At 53.6% G+C, this 20815-nt stretch overlaps 1 protein-coding gene across 3 annotated transcripts in view; it reads right to left on the bottom strand.

Annotated features, from left to right (window-relative positions):
* ATG5 (autophagy related 5) overlaps nt 1-19491 on the bottom strand; it is a 204562-nt gene extending 185071 nt beyond the window's left edge. The window contains exons 1-2 of one of the 3 annotated variants that reach the window (XM_033939707.1): nt 19355-19491; nt 46-205 (exon numbers count right to left, since the gene is read on the bottom strand). In XM_033939707.1, coding sequence (XP_033795598.1) covers nt 46-153 — 108 coding nt within the window. In that variant the 5' untranslated portion in view covers nt 154-205; nt 19355-19491. Of the gene's footprint in view, nt 1-45; nt 206-5950; nt 6088-19354 lie in introns of those variants that run through there. The other 2 variants (XM_033939709.1, XM_033939708.1) reach the window with 2 other exon arrangements.
* Nucleotides 19492-20815: the final 1324 nt, after the last annotated feature.

The raw sequence follows: 20815 nt of genomic DNA, 5'->3' as shown, positions 1-20815 counted from the left end.
CTCCCCGGATTCTCAGGCCACTGCTACGCTTCTTGCCATACTTACATAATAAGGTTCTGCTTCCCTTTCTGTTAGCTCGTCCTGGTATAAGGTAAAGCAAGCTGGAATTCGTCCAAACCAAACATCTCGAAGCACATCTTTATCATCTGTCATTCTTCCAGAGGACGTTGCAGCACATAAAGACTAGACAGATGCTCGAACTAAACTAGAACATAAAGAATACGATAGAAAAAAAATCAGAATCTGTTTAAATGAAATAGAAAGTATATTAGTGGAACTTTATTAGCGTAAGCCCCGGAAAAACTGAGTCTGGAGAAAAACAACCCCAAGATGTGAAGATCAATGAAGAAAAGGTATTATCCTGTTTTGTTGGAAGTCCCTTGTTCGACCCTTATTAGCATAATACACTAAACTGGGGAATTCTATAAATGGTACCCTGCTTAGGTGCTGCTAGGCGGCCTTATCGCGACTGCTTAGCGATCCAACATCTGGGATCTGTGCCAAAAATGTTTTAATTGGCTTAATTCGTGTGCCAGTCTTCAGCCGATCCCCCCCAAAATTAAGCAATTTATGATTTTGGCGCCAAACTCTTAGGACACCTAGCGACACCAAAGTGGAGGCACTTTGCAATGCCTAGGGACACCTCTGTTAAAAAGTAGGCAAGCTTACGGGGAGAGAATAGGCATGGTTGACTTAGGCATGGTTAAGCGTCCGACAAAGGTGCCGCCACATTAAGCAAATGAAAAGCTGGCCTAATGGAGCGGCGCCTATAGAAAGATTAGGTTCTTATCTCAGTAATCTTCTTTCTAGTAGACAGACACTCCATTGCTGAACCTGTAGGTAGCCATCCTTTATGAGAATTCTTGTAGGAAGCTTCATTAGCATTCTTTTGCTCCACCTCCCATACTTTTGGGCTGTCCTCCAATTCCTCAGTTTGTACCAAAGCAGATGATCATCCCGGAAGAGGAAATAAAATAGGGAGGGGTACGGGGACACTCCTCAAGAAACATGCCTGTTCTGCTCATATCGTTAAACATATAATAGATAAAATAAAACTTAAGCATTTGCAATACATAACAAGGTGAAAAACAAACAAGTCACCAACTTGAGCGCAATGTGCACTGAGTGTGGGAAATTTTATAGATAACAGTCCTCTATCCTTGTCAAGGCAGGACAAAGAAAAGAAACAAGATGTCTGGACTCTCTGGTACTTTAGAGGCAGTAAGCAGGCAAATGAACATCTGACAGGGTGGGCTTCAGGAATGGAGTATCTGTCTATTAGAAAGAAGATTACAAAGGTAAATACGTAATCATTTCTTCGAGTGCGACACACTCCTTTCCTGAACCTGTGGAATGTATCAAAGCAGTCCCCCAAGTTTAGGGTGGGACAAATGAGCCTCCTGTCAGAACTAAAGATTCAAATGCCAAGTCCTGTTTGTCCACCTTATGAAACTTTGTGAAAGTATAAAATGAAGACCAAGTAGTAGCTCTACAGATTTCTTCTGGGGAAACCGCCAAAGATTCTGCCCAAGAGGAAGCTATGGGGCTCATAATCAAAACTTAAATACATCTAAAAACCCACCCAAATCAGCAATTGAACGATCTAAAAGACAGGTCGCCAAGTGCCGATAATCAAAACGGCTTTTTAGATGTATTCAGGGACTTTTTAGGCCTCTGAATCCTGCTATTCGCCCAGAGCTGGAGGAATGGTTAGGGTGGGATGTAAGCCGACCTAGACTTTGTTGTCCTTCAAGGATAATCAAAGGTTTGATGAGATTGCCTAGACAGAACATATACGTTGTGAGTTAGACGATGTAAAGACAGGTATAAATGCCAAAAGGTATCCAAAGTGACCAGATAACCACTGCAGGGTCAAAGTAAAGCCCCCATACACCCCCTCTCCTTGTTCAATGACCCCGTCAAACCCCCACAAAGTTCAGAATAAAAACGTACATACCTGCCTCTGGAACATCAGCACCTGGCATAGGAAAGCCTACTAGAGCTGCATAGAAGTGGCTTAAGTAGTCTGGGAAGTGGGCTACTGAACCATAAAGAGGAGGACCCAGGCCCATAAGCCACTCTAGCCATTACATTCATGGTAGAAAATATGATCCCACCAAAACCCTATTGTACTACCATATAGGTGCTACCTGCAACCATAAGGGCTATTGAGATTGTAGACGGGTGGGTAGAATGGGTTTGGGGGGGCTCAGCATAACCTATAAGGGAGTTCTGGTGAGATGTTTATCTGGCACCCTTTTTGTGAAGTTCACAGCAATGCCCTGTAAGGTGCTCCACTGCTCTCTTGCAATGTCTAGGTAGCCAGTTCATCACAATGCTGCCCCCTCCCACTTCCAAATGGTCTTGTTCTGGACGTTTCGGATTAATTTTTGGTCGAAAAGGTGGTATAAAGATAGACGTAGTGGCAGTCTGGACAATAAACCGCCTGGACGTACAGCTACATGATTTTCAAAAACAAAAATATTTTGAATGTACTTTTCAAGAATGGACATTTTGCTACTGCTGACTTTAGGCAACTAGCGCCCTAAGTCCAAATCGGACTTAGATGTTTCTTTTGATTATGTCCCTTCACGCTCCTAGTGGAGTACGATTCACAGACATAAGCGGACATTTCCATTTCCGATATAGTCTGCAGAAATGGCTATACGGATCCAGCTTTTGAGGTTGGTTGACCTTTACGGGCAGCTCCCACCAATACAAACAGATAATCTGATAACTGAAATTCATTTGTAACCTCTAGATACCGCAGTAAAAGTCTGCACACATCCAACACCTTTTCTCAATCCCAAGGGAGTGAAGGCAAGCGTACTTCTTGGTTGATGTGAAAGCTGGAAACCATTTTCGATAAGAAAAATGAGTCTGTGCACAAGACCACACCTGAATCCAAAATTCAGAGGAATGGATAACATAACTTTATTCTTCAATACCGCCACAATCAAACGATTTCTAGGCGGTTTACACAGAAGAGAACTGGACAATCAGCAAAATACTAGTAGTAAAAATACAACGTTACCTAGAGCAGTGGTTCCCAACCCTGTCCTGGAGGACCACCAGGCCAATCGGGTTTTCAGGCTAGCCCTAATGAATATGCATGAGAGAGATTTGCATTTAATGGAAGTGACAGGCATGCAAATCTGCTCCATGCATATTCATTAGGGTGATCCTGAAAACCCGATTGGCCTGGTGGTCCTCCAGGACAGGGTTGGGAACCACTGACCTAGAGTATAGACAATATAAAATTTTTGTTATGAAGAGAACTTCAATTAAGGGAAGGTAATCACCACTAAAACCACTGTCTTGATGGTGAGGTCCATCAGAGAAGCTTGTTCCAGAGGTTCATAGGGTGCTCTCACTAGTACCTGGACCACATAAAAACTCCATACCAGAAAAGGCTGGATGGAGGCGCAAAGTGCCCTTCAAAAACCTGACCACATCTGGATGTGCGGCTACAGTGCTCTTATTAATCCTAGGTCCAAAACAGGAGAGCACCAAAATCTGAACTTTCAGGGATCCAACTGCTAGGCCTTTTTCTAGACCATCCTGCAGGAAAGCGAGCAACACAGAACGGCGCCAAGCTCAGGTCCTCACTCCTCTGAGCGCACCAAGCTTGCAAACAACTCCAGGCTTTCGCATAGTTGCCTTCTTCCTATATCTTAGAAGGGTGGAGACCACTCTATCCAAATAACCTTTACACGCTAGTGCCGCACGATCAAAAGCCATGCACAAAAGCATTCTGGATCCTGCAGGGCAACTGGGCCCTGCGTGAGCATAAGAACATAAGAAGTTGCCCCCGCTGAGTCAGACCAGAGGTCCATCTTGCTCAGCCAGGGATGACATGGAAGTTTGAGATCCTGATCCCTCAGTAGACGGACCAGATCTGCATACCACAGTCATCTCAATCAGTCTGATGCTACTAGAATCACCAGCCCCTGGTGCGCCATGATCGTGCGAAGAAGTCTGCCAATCATGGGCTATGGAGGGAAGGCGTAAAGAAGACCTGCCTTGGCCAGAACTGCACCAGAGCATCCAGAAATGACTGGCTCCTACCATCTCACTTGTAGAGAGACAACTAAAGAACTGAGGACAGCCCAGAAGGATGGGAGGAGCAAAAGAATGCTAATTAATCTCCCTACAAGAATTCTCACAAGAAGGATTCCACTACCTGCAGATTCAGCAATGGAGTGTCTGTCGCACTAGAAGTCTAAGACACCTAGCAATGCCTAAGTTCGCTTAGGCGCTGCTAGGTGTGATTTTAAATGGTGCCTTTTTTTTTATTAAAAAACAAGCCAAATGGTGCCTACAATGTAGGCACCATTTAGCATGGTTTATAGAATCTGGCCCTAAATTCCTGCCCCCCCTACAGAGCATATTACAGCAATTAGTCTGCCTTAACATGTCTTTCCTCTCATATCAATGGTCCCAAAGCATCTAGCAGACCTACAGAGTACTACTACTACTATTAATTATTTCTATAGCGCTACCAGACGCATGCAGCGCAGTGCAGAGTCACAAAGAGTAAGAAAACAGCCCCTGCTCCAAAGAGCTTACAATCTAAACAGGCAAGACAGACAAACAGGATGTCATGGATACAGTTAAGGGGAAGGGTTAATCAGCTGGCTGGGTTGGAAGGCAGAGAGGAGAACAGGACAATCAAACCATTGTGACATCACAATGTGAGGTTGGCTCTTATTGGTGGAATGAGGCATTGTGACATCACAAACTCAGCTCTGCTTCCCAAAGACTGAAACTCTTAACACTACTACTATGAATTATTTCTATAGCGCTACCAGATGTACGCAGCGCTATACAGAGTTGCAAAGAAGACAGTCCCTGCTCCAAAGAGCTTACAATCTAAACAGCCAAGACAGACAAACAGGATGCCATGGATACAGTTAAGGGGAAGGGTTAATCAGCTGGCTGGGTTGGAGGGCAGAGGAGTAGGGTTAAGGGTTAAGGATTGAAGGCTTTATCAAAAAGGTGGGGTTTCAGTCTGCTTTTAAACAAGGAAAGGGGCTTGATGGACAGAGTACAAAATTCCATGGTGACAAAATTCATCACCGGAAACAATTCTGTGTCATTTTTAGTGTCTATTTCAACCTCAGTCTTTCTATACCAGCATTCTTCAATGCAAGGCTTGAGAGTCAGTAGATGGGCCTATTCATACTCTGATTCTTCTCTCTCTCTTTAAAGAATGACATGGAGATGGTTTTCCTTGTGGACAGGAACGGTGATGAATTTTGTCACTCTCATATACAGTACAAGGAACAAGCCCTGCTCTATAGTGTGAATACAGGTAGAATATCAAAGCAAATCCCTCATTGCAAGTCAGATGGATTTACTGAGCTTCCAGCTACCTAAAGCTACTAACTCCAGGGTAGAATTTTCAAGCAAAGACTTAATATCACACCATATAAAGTTATTTAACCACATATTATTGAAAACCAATTTGTCTGCAAGGGCTTTTGGAAAATCAGAAAGAACAAGATAGATTTTTGGCGACAGTTCTTTTCCAGCTTTGATTTTGAATTTAATGTAACCGTGTTGAACATCAACACAAGAGAGGCAGTTGTGATCCACAAAATGTAGTGGAAAAGAGCAACCATGGATCAAAGAGGCTAGAATAAAATACACTTTTATTAAAATTACCTAAATTTAATAAAGGTGTGTTTTATTTTAGCCTGTTTGATATTGTTGTTCTTTGCGGCTTCGAACCAGAAGTCTACTAGATTACTGTGACATTAGTTTTTGGGAAAGAGGAGAATCAGTACAGGTGTGTTTTTACTTTTGTGTTTTAGAATGATAGCTATGTATTCTAAATTGTTAGCATCCTGGGTAATTGGCAGGATATAAGTATGCAAATAATATATGTGTCAGTTACAAATCTGGTCTGCTCCTATCGCCTACTTCCAAGTATATAAAAAGCAGTCACCACTATATCAGAAATTCAAGCCCAAGTCTCAGCTTTTTTTGTTCGACATTGCTGCCTGGATGTCCCCGTGTCATTCTCTAGATGGGGAAAGGACAGCGACAAAGCGTGCGGGGAAGGGACGGGAAAATTGAGCTCCCGCGGGGACGGGGGCAAATTTGTCCCCGTGTCATTCTCTAGATGGGGCAGGGACAGTGACAAAGCGTGCGGGGAAGGGACGGGGAAATTGAGCTCCCGCGGGGACGGGGGCAAATTTGTCCCCGTGTCATTCTCTAGATGGGGCAGGGACAGTGACAAAGCGTGCGGGGAAGGGACGGGGAAATTGAGCTCCAGCGGGGACGGGGGCAAATTTGTCCCCGTGTCATTCTCTAGATGGGGCAGGGACAGTGACAAAGCGTGCGGGGAAGGGACGGGAAAATTGAGCTCCCGCGAGGAAGGGGGCAAATTTGTCCCCGTGTCATTCTCTAGATGGGGCAGGGACAGTGACAAAGCGTGCGGGGAAGGGACGGGAAAATTGAGCTCCCGCGGGGATGGGGGCAAATTTGTCCCCGTGTCATTCTCTAGATGGGGCAGGGACAGTGACAAAGCGTGTGGGGAAGGGACGGGGAAATTGAGCTCCAGCGGGGACGGGGGCAAATTTGTCTCCGTGTCATTCTCTCGATGGGGCAGGGACAGTGACAAAGCGTGCGGGGAAGGACGGGAAAATTGAGCTCCCGTGGGGACGGGGGCAAATTTGTCCCCGTGTCATTCTCTAGATGGGGCAGGGACAGTGACAAAGCGTGCGGGGAAGGGACGGGAAAATTGAGCTCCCGCGGGGACGGGGGCAAATTTGTCCCCGTGTCATTCTCTAGATGGGGCAGGGACAGTGACAAAGCGTGCGGGAAAGGACGGGAAAATTGAGCTCCCGTGGGGACGGGGGCAAATTTGTCCCCGTGTCATTCTCTAGATGGGGCAGGGACAGTGACAAAGCGTGCGGGGAAGGGACGGGAAAATTGAGCTCCCGCGGGGACGGGGGCAAATTTGTCCCCGTGTCATTCTCTAGATGGGGCAGGGACAGTGACAAAGCGTGCGGGGAAGGACGGGAAAATTGAGCTCCCGTGGGGACGGGGGCAAATTTGTCCCCGTGTCATTCTCTAGATGGGGCAGGGACAGTGACAAAGCGTGCGGGGAAGGGACGGGGAAATTGAGCTCCCGCGGGGACGGGGGCAAATTTGTCCCTGTGTCATTCTCTAGATGGGGCAGGGACAGTGACAAAGTGTGCGGGGAAGGGACGGGAAAATTGAGCTCCCGCGGGGACGGGGGCAAATTTGTCTCCGTGTCATTCTCTCGATGGGGCAGGGACAGTGACAAAGCGTGCAAGGAAGGGACGGGGAAATTGAGCTCCCGCGGGGACGGTGGCAAATTTGTCCCCGTGTCATTCTCTAGATGGGGCAGGGACAGTGACAAAGCGTGCGGGGAAGGGACGGGAAAATTGAGCTCCCGCGGGGACGGGGGCAAATTTGTCCCCGTGTCATTCTCTAGATGGGGCAGGGACAGTGACAAAGCGTGCAAGGAAGGGACGGGGAAATTGAGCTCCCGCGGGGACGGTGGCAAATTTGTCCCCGTGTCATTCTCTAGATGGGGCAGGGACAGTGACAAAGCGTGCGGGGAAGGGACGGGGAAATTGAGCTCCCGCGGGGATGGGGGCAAATTTGTCCCCGTGTCATTCTCTAGATGGGGCAGGGACAGTGACAAAGCGTGTGGGGAAGGGACGGGGAAATTGAGCTCCAGCGGGGACAGGGGCAAATTTGTCTCCGTGTCATTCTCTCGATGGGGCAGGGACAGTGACAAAGCGTGCGGGGAAGGACGGGAAAATTGAGCTCCCGTGGGGACGGGGGCAAATTTGTCCCCGTGTCATTCTCTAGATGGGGCAGGGACAGTGACAAAGCGTGCGGGGAAGGGACGGGAAAATTGAGCTCCCGCGGGGACGGGGGCAAATTTGTCCCCGTGTCATTCTCTAGATGGGGCAGGGACAGTGACAAAGCGTGCGGGGAAGGACGGGAAAATTGAGCTCCCGTGGGGACGGGGGCAAATTTGTCCCCGTGTCATTCTCTAGATGGGGCAGGGACAGTGACAAAGCGTGCGGGGAAGGGACGGGAAAATTGAGCTCCCGCGGGGACGGGGGCAAATTTGTCCCCGTGTCATTCTCTAGATGGGGCAGGGACAGTGACAAAGCGTGCGGGGAAGGACGGGAAAATTGAGCTCCCGTGGGGACGGGGCAAATTTGTCCCCGTGTCATTCTCTAGATGGGGCAGGGACAGTGACAAAGCGTGCGGGGAAGGGACGGGGAAATTGAGCTCCCGCGGGGACGGGGGCAAATTTGTCCCTGTGTCATTCTCTAGATGGGGCAGGGACAGTGACAAAGTGTGCGGGGAAGGGACGGGAAAATTGAGCTCCCGCGGGGACGGGGGCAAATTTGTCTCCGTGTCATTCTCTCGATGGGGCAGGGACAGTGACAAAGCGTGCAAGGAAGGGACGGGGAAATTGAGCTCCCGCGGGGACGGTGGCAAATTTGTCCCCGTGTCATTCTCTAGATGGGGCAGGGACAGTGACAAAGCGTGCGGGGAAGGGACGGGAAAATTGAGCTCCCGCGGGGATGGGGGCAAATTTGTCCCCGTGTCATTCTCTGGATGGGGCAGGGACAGTGACAAAGCGTGCGGGGAAGGGACGGGAAAATTGAGCTCCAGCGGGGACGGGGGCAAATTTGTCCCCGTGTCATTCTCTGGATGGGGCAGGGACAGTGACAAAGCGTGCAAGGAAGGGACGGGGAAATTGAGCTCCCGCGGGGACGGTGGCAAATTTGTCCCCGTGTCATTCTCTAGATGGGGCAGGGACAGTGACAAAGCGTGCGGGGAAGGGACGGGGAAATTGAGCTCCCGCGGGGACGGGGGCAAATTTGTCCCTGTGTCATTCTCTAGATGGGGCAGGGACAGTGACAAAGTTTGCGGGGAAGGGACGGGAAAATTGAGCTCCCGCGGGGACGGGGGCAAATTTGTCTCCGTGTCATTCTCTCGATGGGGCAGGGACAGTGACAAAGCGTTCAAGGAAGGGACGGGGAAATTGAGCTCCCGCGGGGACGGTGGCAAATTTGTCCCCGTGTCATTCTCTAGATGGGGCAGGGACAGTGACAAAGCGTGCGGGGAAGGGACGGGAAAATTGAGCTCCCGCGGGGATGGGGGCAAATTTGTCCCCGTGTCATTCTCTGGATGGGGCAGGGACAGTGACAAAGCGTGCGGGGAAGGGACGGGAAAATTGAGCTCCCGCGGGGACGGGGGCAAATTTGTCCCCGTGTCATTCTCTAGATGGGGCAGGGACAGTGACAAAGCGTGTGGGGAAGGGACGGGGAAATTGAGCTCCAGCGGGGACAGGGGCAAATTTGTCTCCGTGTCATTCTCTCGATGGGGCAGGGACAGTGACAAAGCGTGCGGGGAAGGGATGGGAAAATTGAGCTCCCGCGGGGACGGGGGCAAATTTGTCCCCGTGTCATTCTCTAGATGGGGCAGGGACAGTGACAAAGCGTGCGGGGAAGGGACGGGAAAATTGAGCTCCCGCGGGGACGGGGGCAAATTTGTCCCCGTGTCATTCTCTAGATGGGGCAGGGACAGTGACAAAGCGTGCGGGGAAGGACGGGAAAATTGAGCTCCCGCGGGGACGGGGGCAAATTTGTCCCCGTGTCATTCTCTAGATGGGGCAGGGACAGTGACAAAGCGTGCGGGGAAGGGACGGTGAAATTGAGCTCCCGCGGGGACGGGGGCAAATTTGTCCCTGTGTCATTCTCTAGATGGGGCAGGGACAGTGACAAAGCGTGCGGGGAAGGGGCGGGAAAATTGAGCTCCCGCGGGGACGGGGGCAAATTTGTCCCCGTGTCATTCTCTAGATGGGGCAGGGACAGTGACAAAGTGTGCGGGGAAGGGACGGGAAAATTGAGCTCCCGCGGGGACGGGGGCAAATTTGTCTCCGTGTCATTCTCTCGATGGGGCAGGGACAGTGACAAAGCGTGCAAGGAAGGGACGGGGAAATTGAGCTCCCGCGGGGACGGTGGCAAATTTGTCCCCGTGTCATTCTCTAGATGGGGCAGGGACAGTGACAAAGCGTGCGGGGAAGGGACGGGAAAATTGAGCTCCCGCGGGGACGGGGGCAAATTTGTCCCCGTGTCATTCTCTCGATGGGGCAGGGACAGTGACAAAGCGTGCGGGGAAGGGACGGGAAAATTGAGCTCCCGCGGGGACGGGGGCAAATTTGTCCCCATGTCATTCTCTCGATGGGGCAGGGACAGTGACAAAGCGTGCAAGGAAGGGACGGGGAAATTGAGCTCCCGCAGGGACGGGGGCAAATTTGTCCCCGTGTCATTTTCTAGATGGGGCAGGGACAGTGACAAAGCGTGCGGGGAAGAAACGGGAAAATTGAGCTCCCGCGGGGACGGGGGCAAATTTGTCCCCGTGTCATTCTCTAGATGGGGCAGGGACAGTGACAAAGCGTGCGGGGAAGGGACGGGAAAATTGAGCTCCCGCGGGGACGGGGGCAAATTTGTGCCTGTGTCATTCTCTAGATGGGGCAGGGACAGTGACAAAGCGTGCGGGGAAGGGACGGGAAAATTGAGCTCCCGCGGGGACGGGGGCAAATTTGTCCCCGTGTCATTCTCTAGATGGGGCAGGGACAGTGACAAAGCGTGCGGGGAAGGGACGGGAAAATTGAGCTCCCGCGGGGACGGGGGCAAATTTGTCCCTGTGTCATTCTCTAGATGGGGCAGGGACAGTGACAAAGCGTGCGGGGAAGGGACGGGAAAATTGAGCTCCCGCGGGGACGGGGGCAAATTTGTCCCTGTGTCATTCTCTAGATGGGGCAGGTACAGTGAAAAAGCGTGCGGGGAAGGGACGGGAAAATTGAGCTCCCGCGGGGACGGGGGCAAATTTGTCCCCGTGTCATTCTCTAGATGGGGCAGGGACAGTGACAAAGCGTGCGGGGAAGGGATGGGAAAATTGAGTTCCCGCGGGGACGGGGGCAAATTTGTCCCCGTGTCATTCTCTAGATGGGGCAGGGACAGTGACAAAGTGTGCGGGGAAGGGACGGGAAAATTGAGCTCCCGCGGGGACGGAGGCAAATTTGTCTCCGTGTCATTCTCTCGATGGGGCAGGGACAGTGACAAAGCGTGCGGGGAAGGGACGGGAAAATTGAGCTCCCGCGGGGACGGGGGCAAATTTGTCCCCATATCATTCTCTACATGGGGCAGGGACAGTGACAAAGCGTGCGGGGAAGGGACGGGAAAATTGAGCTCCCGCGGGGACGGGGGCAAATTTGTCCCCGTGTCATTCTCTAGATGGGGCAGGGAGTGACAAAGCGTGCGGGGAAGGGACGGGAAAATTGAGCTCCCGCGGGGATGGGGGCAAATTTGTCCCCGTGTCATTCACTAGATGGGGCAGTGACAGTGACAAAGCGTGCGGGGAAGGGACGGGAAAATTGAGCACCCGCGGGGACGGGGGCAACTTTGTCCCCGTGTCATTCTCTAGATGGGGCAGGGACAGTGACAAAGCGTGTGGGGAAGGGACGGGGAAATTGAGCTCCAGCGGGGACAGGGGCAAATTTGTCTCCATGTCATTCTCTCGATGGGGCAGGGACAGTGACAAAGCGTGCGGGGAAGGGACGGGAAAATTGAGCTCCCGCGGGGACGGGGGCAAATTTGTCCCCGTGTCATTCTCTAGATGGGGCAGGGACAGTGACAAAGCGTGCGGGGAAGGGATGGGTAAATTGAGTTCCCGCGGGGACGGGGGCAAATTTGTCCCTGTGTCATTCTCTAGATGGGGCAGGGACAGTGACAAAGCGTGCGGGGAAGGGACGGGAAAATTGAGCTCCCGCGGGGACGGGGGCAAATTTGTCCCCGTGTCATTCTCTAGATGGGGTAGGGACAGTGACAAAGCGTGCGGGGAAGGGACGGGAAAATTGAGCTCCCGCGGGGACGGGGGCAAATTTGTCCCCGTGTCATTCTCTAGATGGGGCAGGGACAGTGACAAAGCGTGCGGGGAAGGGACGGGAAAATTGAGCTCCCGCGGGGACGGGGGCAAATTTGTCCCTGTGTCATTCTCTAGATGGGGCAGGGACAGTGACAAAGCGTGCGGGGAAGGGATGGGAAAATTGAGCTCCCACGGGGACGGGGGCAAATTTGTCCCCGTGTCATTCTCTAGATGGGGCAGGGACAGTGAAAAAGCGTGTGGGGAAGGGACGGGAAAATTGAGCTCCCGCGGGGACGGGGGCAAATTTGTCCCCGTGTCATTCTCTAGATGGGGCAGGGACAGTGACAAAGCGTGCGGGGAAGGGACGGGAAAATTGAGCTCCCGCGGGGACGGGGGCAAATTTGTCCCCATATCATTCTCTACATGGGGCAGGGACAGTGACAAAGCGTGCGGGGAAGGGACGGGAAAATTGAGCTCCCGCGGGGACGGGGGCAAATTTGTCCCCGTGTCATTCTCTAGATGGGGCAGGGACAGTGACAAAGCGTGCGGGGAAGAGACGGGAAAATTGAGCTCCCGCGGGGAAGGGGGCAAATTTGTCCCCGTGTCATTCACTAGATGGGGCAGTGACAGTGACAAAGCGTGCGGGGAAGGGACGGGAAAATTGAGCTCCCGCGGGGACGGGGGCAACTTTGTCCCCGTGTCATTCTCTAGATGGGGCAGGGACAGTGACAAAGCGTGTGGGGAAGGGACGGGGAAATTGAGCTCCAGCGGGGACAGGGGCAAATTTGTCTCCGTGTCATTCTCTCGATGGGGCAGGGACAGTGACAAAGCGTGCGGGGAAGGGACGGGAAAATTGAGCTCCCGCGGGGACGGGGGCAAATTTGTCCCCGTGTCATTCTCTAGATGGGGCAGGGACAGTGACAAAGCGTGCGGGGAAGGGACGGGTAAATTGAGTTCCCGCGGGGACGGGGGCAAATTTGTCCCCGTGTCATTCTCTAGATGGGGCAGGGACAGTGACAAAGCGTGCGGGGAAGGGACGGGAAAATTGAGCTCCCGCGGGGACGGGGGCAAATTTGTCCCCGTGTCATTCTCTAGATGGGGTAGGGACAGTGACAAAGCGTGCGGGGAAGGGACGGGAAAATTGAGCTCCCGCGGGGACGGGGGCAATTTGTCCCCGTGTCATTCTCTAGATGGGGCAGGGACAGTGACAAAGCGTGCGGGGAAGGGACGGGAAAATTGAGCTCCCGCGGGGACGGGGGCAAATTTGTCCCTGTGTCATTCTCTAGATGGGGCAGGGACAGTGACAAAGCGTGCGGGGAAGGGATGGGAAAATTGAGCTCCCGCGGGGACGGGGGCAAATTTGTCCCCGTGTCATTCTCTAGATGGGGCAGGGACAGTGAAAAAGCGTGCGGGGAAGGGACGGGAAAATTGAGCTCCCGCGGGGACGGGGGCAAATTTGTCCCCGTGTCATTCTCTAGATGGGGCAGGGACAGTGACAAAGCGTGCGGGGAAGGGACGGGAAAATTGAGCTCCCGCGGGGACGGGGGCAAATTTGTCCCCGTGTCATTCTCTAGATGGGGCAGGGACAGTGACAAAACGTGCGGGGAAGGGACGGGAAAATTGAGCTCCCGCGGAGACGGGGGCAAATTTGTCCCCGTGTCATTCTCTAGATGGGGCAGGGACAGTGACAAAGCGTGCGGGGAAGGGACGGGAAAATTGAGCTCCCACGGGGACGGGGGCAAATTTGTCCCCGTGTCATTCTCTAGATGGGGCAGGGACAGTGACAAAGCGTGCGGGGAAGGGACGGGAAAATTGAGCTCCCGCGGGGACGGGGGCAAATTTGTCCCTGTGTCATTCTCTAGATGGGGCAGGGACAGTGACAAAGCGTGCGGGGAAGGGATGGGAAAATTGAGCTCCCACGGGGACGGGGGCAAATTTGTCCCCGTGTCATTCTCTAGATGGGGCAGGGACAGTGAAAAAGCGTGCGGGGAAGGGACGGGAAAATTGAGCTCCCGCGGGGACGGGGGCAAATTTGTCCCCGTGTCATTCTCTAGATGGGGCAGGGACAGTGACAAAGCGTGCGGGGAAGGGACGGGAAAATTGAGCTCCCGCGGGGACGGGGGCAAATTTGTCCCCATATCATTCTCTACATGGGGCAGGGACAGTGACAAAGCGTGCGGGGAAGGGACGGGAAAATTGAGCTCCCGCGGGGACGGGGGCAAATTTGTCCCCGTGTCATTCTCTAGATGGGGCAGGGACAGTGACAAAGCGTGCGGGGAAGGGATGGGAAAATTGACTTCCCGCGGGGACGGGGGCAAATTTGTCCCCGTGTCATTCTCTAGATGGGGCAGGGACAGTGACAAAGCGTGTGGGGAAGGGACGGGAAAATTGAGCTCCCGCGGGGACGGGGGCAAATTTGTCCCTGTGTCATTCTCTAGATGGGGCAGGGACAGTGACAAAGCGTGCGGGGAAGGGACGGGAAAATTGAGCTCCCGCGGGGACGGGGGCAAATTTGTCCCCGTGTCATTCTCTAGATGGGGCAGGGACAGTGACAAAGCGTGCGGGGAAGGGACGGGAAAATTGAGCTCCCGCGGGGACGGGGGCAAATTTGTCCCCGTGTCATTCTCTAGATGGGGCAGGGACAGTGACAAAGCGTGCGGGGAAGGGATGGGTAAATTGAGTTCCCGCGGGGACGGGGGCAAATTTGTCCCCGTGTCATTCTCTAGATGGGGCAGGGACAGTGACAAAGCGTGCGGGGAAGGGACGGGAAAATTGAGCTCCCGCGGGGACGGGGGCAAATTTGTCCCCGTGTCATTCTCTAGATGGGGTAGGGACAGTGACAAAGCGTGCGGGGAAGGGACGGGAAAATTGAGCTCCCGCGGGGACGGGGGCAAATTTGTCCCGTGTCATTCTCTAGATGGGGCAGGGACAGTGACAAAGCGTGCGGGGAAGGGACGGGAAAATTGAGCTCCCGCGGGGACGGGGCAAATTTGTCCCTGTGTCATTCTCTAGATGGGGCAGGGACAGTGACAAAGCGTGCGGGGAAGGGATGGGAAAATTGAGCTCCCACGGGGACGGGGGCAAATTTGTCCCCGTGTCATTCTCTAGATGGGGCAGGGACAGTGAAAAAGCGTGCGGGGAAGGGACGGGAAAATTGAGCTCCCGCGGGGACGGGGGCAAATTTGTCCCCGTGTCATTCTCTAGATGGGGCAGGGACAGTGACAAAGCGTGCGGGGAAGGGATGGGTAAATTGAGTTCCCGCGGGGACGGGGGCAAATTTGTCCCCGTGTCATTCTCTAGATGGGGCAGGGACAGTGACAAAGCGTGCGGGGAAGGGACGGGAAAATTGAGCTCCCGCGGGGACGGGGGCAAATTTGTCCCCGTGTCATTCTCTAGATGGGGCAGGGACAGTGACAAAGCGTGCGGGGAAGGGACGGGAAAATTGAGCTCCCGCGGGGACGGGGGCAAATTTGTCCCCGTGTCATTCTCTAGATGTGGCAGGGACAGTGACAAAGCGTGCGGGGAAGGGACGGGAAAATTGAGCTCCCGCGGGGACGGGGGCAAATTTGTCCCCGTGTCATTCTCTAGATGGGGCAGGGACAGTGACAAAGCGTGCGGGGAAGGGACGGGAAAATTGAGCTCCCGCGGGGACGGGGACAAATTTGTCCCCGTGTCATTCTCTAGATGGGGCAGGGACAGTGAAAAAGCGTGCGGGGAAGGGACGGGAAAATTGAGCTCCCGCGGGGACGGGGGCAAATTTGTCCCCGTGTCATTCTCTAGATGGGGCAGGGACAGTGACAAAGCGTGCGGGGAAGGGATGGGAAAATTGAGATCCCGCGGGGACGGGGGCAAATTTGTCCCCGTGTCATTCTCTAGATGGGGCAGGGACAGTGACAAAGCGTGCGGGGAAGGGACGGGAAAATTGAGCTCCCGCGGGGACAGGGGCAAATTTGTCCCTGTGTCATTCTCTAGATGGGGCAGGGACAGTGACAAAGCGTGCGTGGAAGGGACGGGAAAATTGAGCTCCCGTGGGGACGGGGGCAAATTTGTCCCTGTGTCATTCTCTAGATGGGGCAGGGACAGTGACAAAGCGTGCGGGGAAGGGACGGGAAAATTGAGCTCCCGCGGGGACGGGGGCAAATTTGTCCCCGTGTCATTCTCTAGATGGGGCAGGGACAGTGACAAAGCGTGCGGGGAAGGGATGGGAAAATTGAGTTCCCGCGGGGACGGGGGCAAATTTGTCCCCGTGTCATTCTCTAGATGCGGCAGGGACAGTGACAAAGCGTGCGGGGAAGGGACGGGAAAATTGAGCTCCCGCGGGGACGGAGGCAAATTTGTCTCCGTGTCATTCTCTCGATGGGGCAGGGACAGTGACAAAGCGTGCGGGGAAGGGACGGGAAAATTGAGCTCCCGCGGGGACGGGGGCAAATTTGTCCCCATATCATTCTCTAGATGGGGCAGGGACAGTGACAAAGCGTGCGGGGAAGGGACGGGAAAATTGAGCTCCCGCGGGGACGGGGGCAAATTTGTCCCCGTGTCATTCTCTAGATGGGGCAGGGACAGTGACAAAGCGTGCGGGGAAGGGACGGGAAAATTGAGCTCCCGCGGGGATGGGGGCAAATTTGTCCCCGTGTCATTCACTAGATGGGGCAGTGACAGTGACAAAGCGTGCGGGGAAGGGACGGGAAAATTGAGCTCCCGCGGGGACGGGGGCAAATTTGTCCCCGTGTCATTCTCTAGATGGGGCAGGGACAGTGACAAAGCGTGTGGGGAAGGGACGGGGAAATTGAGCTCCAGCGGGGACGGGGGCAAATTTGTCTCCGTGTCATTCTCTCGATGGGGCAGGGACAGTGACAAAGCGTGCGGGGAAGGGACGGGAAAATTGAGCTCCCGCGGGGACGGGGGCAAATTTGTCCCCGTGTCATTCTCTAGATGGGGCAGGGACAGTGACAAAGCGTGCGGGGAAGGGATGGGTAAATTGAGTTCCCGCGGGGACGGGGGCAAATTTGTCCCTGTGTCATTCTCTAGATGGGGCAGGGACAGTGACAAAGCGTGCGGGGAAGGGACGGGAAAATTGAGCTCCCGCGGGGACGGGGGCAAATTTGTCCCCGTGTCATTCTCTAGATGGGGCAGGGACAGTGACAAAGCGTGCGGGGAAGGGACGGGAAAATTGAGCTCCCGCGGGGACGGGGGCAAATTTGTCCCCGTGTCATTCTCTAGATGGGGCAGGGACAGTGACAAAGCGTGCGGGGAAGGGACGGGAAAATTGAGCTCCCACGGGGACGGGGGCAAATTTGTCCCCGTGTCATTCTCTAGATGGGGCAGGGACAGTGACAAAGCGTGCGGGGAAGGGACGGGAAAATTGAGCTCCCGCGGGGACGGGGGCAAATTTGTCCCCGTGTCATTCTCTAGATGGGGCAGGGACAGTGACAAAGCGTGCGGGGAAGGGACGGGAAAATTGAGCTCCCGCGGGGATGGGGGCAAATTTGTCCCCGTGTCATTCTCTAGATGGGGCAGGGACAGTGACAAAGCGTGCGGGGAAGGGACGGGAAAATTGAGCTCCCGCGGGGACGGGGGCAAATTTGTCCCTGTGTCATTCTCTAGATGGGGCAGGGACAGTGACAAAGCGTGCGGGGAAGGGACGGGAAAATTGAGCTCCCGCGGGGACGGGGGCAAATTTGTCCCCATATCATTCTCTAGATGGGGCAGGGACAGTGACAAAGCGTGCGGGGAAGGGGCGGGAAAATTGAGCTCCCGCGGGGACGGGGGCAAATTTGTCCCCGTGTCATTCTCTAGATGGGGCAGGGACAGTGACAAAGCGTGCGGGGAAGGGACGGGAAAATTGAGCTCCCGCGGGGATGGGGGCAAATTTGTCCCCGTGTCATTCACTAGATGGGGCAGTGACAGTGACAAAGCGTGCGGGGAAGGGACGGGAAAATTGAGCTCCCGCGGGGACGGGGGCAAATTTGTCCCCGTGTCATTCTCTAGATGGGGCAGGGACAGTGACAAAGCGTGTGGGGAAGGGACGGGGAAATTGAGCTCCAGCGGGGACAGGGGCAAATTTGTCTCCGTGTCATTCTCTCGATGGGGCAGGGACAGTGACAAAGCGTGCGGGGAAGGGACGGGAAAATTGAGCTCCCGCGGGGACGGGAGCAAATTTGTCCCCGTGTCATTCTCTAGATGGGGCAGGGACAGTGACAAAGCGTGCGGGGAAGGGATGGGTAAATTGAGTTCCCGCGGGGACGGGGGCAAATTTGTCCCCGTGTCATTCTCTAGATGGGGCAGGGACAGTGACAAAGCGTGCGGGGAAGGGACGGGAAAATTGAGCTCCCGCGGGGACGGGGGCAAATTTGTCCCCGTGTCATTCTCTAGATGTGGCAGGGACAGTGACAAAGCGTGCGGGGAAGGGACGGGAAAATTGAGCTCCCGCGGGGACGGGGGCAAATTTGTCCCCGTGTCATTCTCTAGATGGGGCAGGGACAGTGACAAAGCGTGCGGGGAAGGGACGGGAAAATTGAGCTCCCACGGGGACGGGGGCAAATTTGTCCCCGTGTCATTCTCTAGATGTGGCAGGGACAGTGACAAAGCGTGCGGGGAAGGGACGGGAAAATTGAGCTCCCGCGGGGACGGGGGCAAATTTGTCCCCGTGTCATTCTCTAGATGGGGCAGGGACAGTGACAAAGCGTGCGGGGAAGGGACGGGAAAATTGAGCTCCCGCGGGGACGGGGGCAAATTTGTCCCCGTGTCATTCTCTAGATGGGGCAGGGACAGTGACAAAGCGTGCGGGGAAGGGACGGGAAAATTGAGCTCCCGCGGGGACGGGGGCAAATTTGTCCCTGTGTCATTCTCTAGATGGGGCAGGGACAGTGACAAAGCGTGCGGGGAAGGGACGGGAAAATTGAGCTCCCGCGGGGACGGGGCATATTTGTCCCCGTGTCATTCTCTAGATGGGGCAGGGACAGTGACAAAGCGTGCGGGGAAGGGACGGGAAAATTGAGCTCCCGCGGGGACGGGGGCAAATTTGTCCCTGTGTCATTCTCTCGATGGGGCAGGGACAGTGACAAAGCGTGCGGGGAAGGGACGGGAAAATTGAGCTCCCGCGGGGACGGGGCAAATGTGTCCCGGTGTCAGTCTCTATCGCACAGCTCTGCGTACGCCTAGGAGCGCCATAGAAAGCTTCAGCAATGGAAGAGAACGAGAGCCACGCAGGGTCCTAAGAGTGAAAAAGCCGAAAGGCTACTTTTCAGTCCTTCCACACACACCCCCCCCCCCCGACGCCACGCAAACCCGACGCCCTAGCGTACAGCGCCGCCCCCGCCCCGTGGCGCTACAGCAGCAGCCCGCCTTCGCACACACTCGCGCGCCACCGGAGACCCCGCCCCCGCCTCTCGTGCCCGAACTCCCCGAAGCCCCGTCCCACCTGCGAATCCGGCTTTCAAGTCGCCCGTAAGTTCCCTTCCCCCTGCCGGAAACAGGAAGTCGCGACGGAGCGGGCGGGACGCCGTTGAAAAGAACGATTCGCGTCAGGGGAAGGGGCGGTGCCTAGGGCTGGCTGGCTCTCGGTTGGTCCCTGAGGAGCGCGCGCTTCAGCCGTTTGAGTCTCATTGGACCTGATTCCGTCTGAATTGTGGCACTTCCTGGATAACTGGAGTCAGAAAGATTTTGACGACAACAGGCGAACAAGGGTGAATTTGCATTCAGTCAGCATTTGCAGCCAATTAGGAGGTTTCATTCAAATTTGATTTAATGGCTTATCTAATTTCTAAGCGCGCATGCGCACTCTTAGCCCGTGCTTCCCTGGAAATATAGAAAAAACAGCCAACAACAAAGCAAGAGCTGATTGTGTCATTGATTGAAGGTTGGAATAGGATTATCACGCATGAGCATTTGGTGAAGCTGGTCCTCTTTATGCCCGAAAGGTATGGGCTTGTCCACAAGAGCAAAGGCTGACCAATCAAATATTGAAAGCAGTAGACAGGACAATAAAGGCTAGCTGTAGAAATCAAAATAAAACTAATAGTAATATAACAGAATATGTTTCTACAATTTAACATCATACAGCCATACGAACACAATACATTATCATTGCCAATGTTCAACAACATTTCTCTGGACTGAAAATGTATTTAAAAGCACATCTTTATCAAATATACATGTACAGTAACTGAACACATGATAGAATGGAAAATTAAATACATAACAAATGGTTACATAGCTTAAAATGCATCAAACAAGTCAAGTGATGCAGGACTTTTGCACAGGCGCACTTACAGTTAAACAGCTTGTCTGTATGAAATAGAAGTGGGGTTGATTTCTTTTTCAAACTCAAATCTTCTGTTGCAAAATTACTTTCCACATGTATTTAGCACCATGATAGTCTAATAAAATTCATCTGCAGCTGTAAAGAATGCTCCTCCATTCTTGATATGAGAGATATACTACTCTATACAGGTGATAATAGCTGTCCCTGTCTAGTGGGCGATGTGTTGTTATAGTGAACCTGGCAAGTCTGAAGTGGGACAGTGGCACATTTTATTTAATATAACTAGGTTAAAAAGTAACTGAACACAGAAATGGATTTAAAGAAACCTGGACTAGTCCACACCGATGGCTCTTGTCCCTTTCAGCACGTGGACATAGTGAATCTGAACTGTTCCAGTGACTTCACCCAAAGGAAGGGTGATGACTGCTGGAATCTTTAGTATTTCTCTACCTCCAGCAGATAGTAAGGTTGAGTTGGTGTCATAGGTAGGTGAGGCAAGCCTGATCCCCTGGAAGGCTGCCCACATCCCTGGGGCTGATTTGTGGTAGAGAATGACACAGGGACAAATTTTTCCCTGTCCCCACAGGAACCCAGTTTCCCCGTCCCGTCCTGTCCCTG

Source organism: Geotrypetes seraphini, chromosome 3 (genome assembly GCF_902459505.1).
Source record: "Geotrypetes seraphini chromosome 3, aGeoSer1.1, whole genome shotgun sequence".
Lineage (NCBI taxonomy): Eukaryota > Metazoa > Chordata > Amphibia > Gymnophiona > Dermophiidae > Geotrypetes > Geotrypetes seraphini.
Note: the sequence above shows the minus strand (reverse complement) of the source record. Positions and strands in the feature narration are given on the sequence as shown.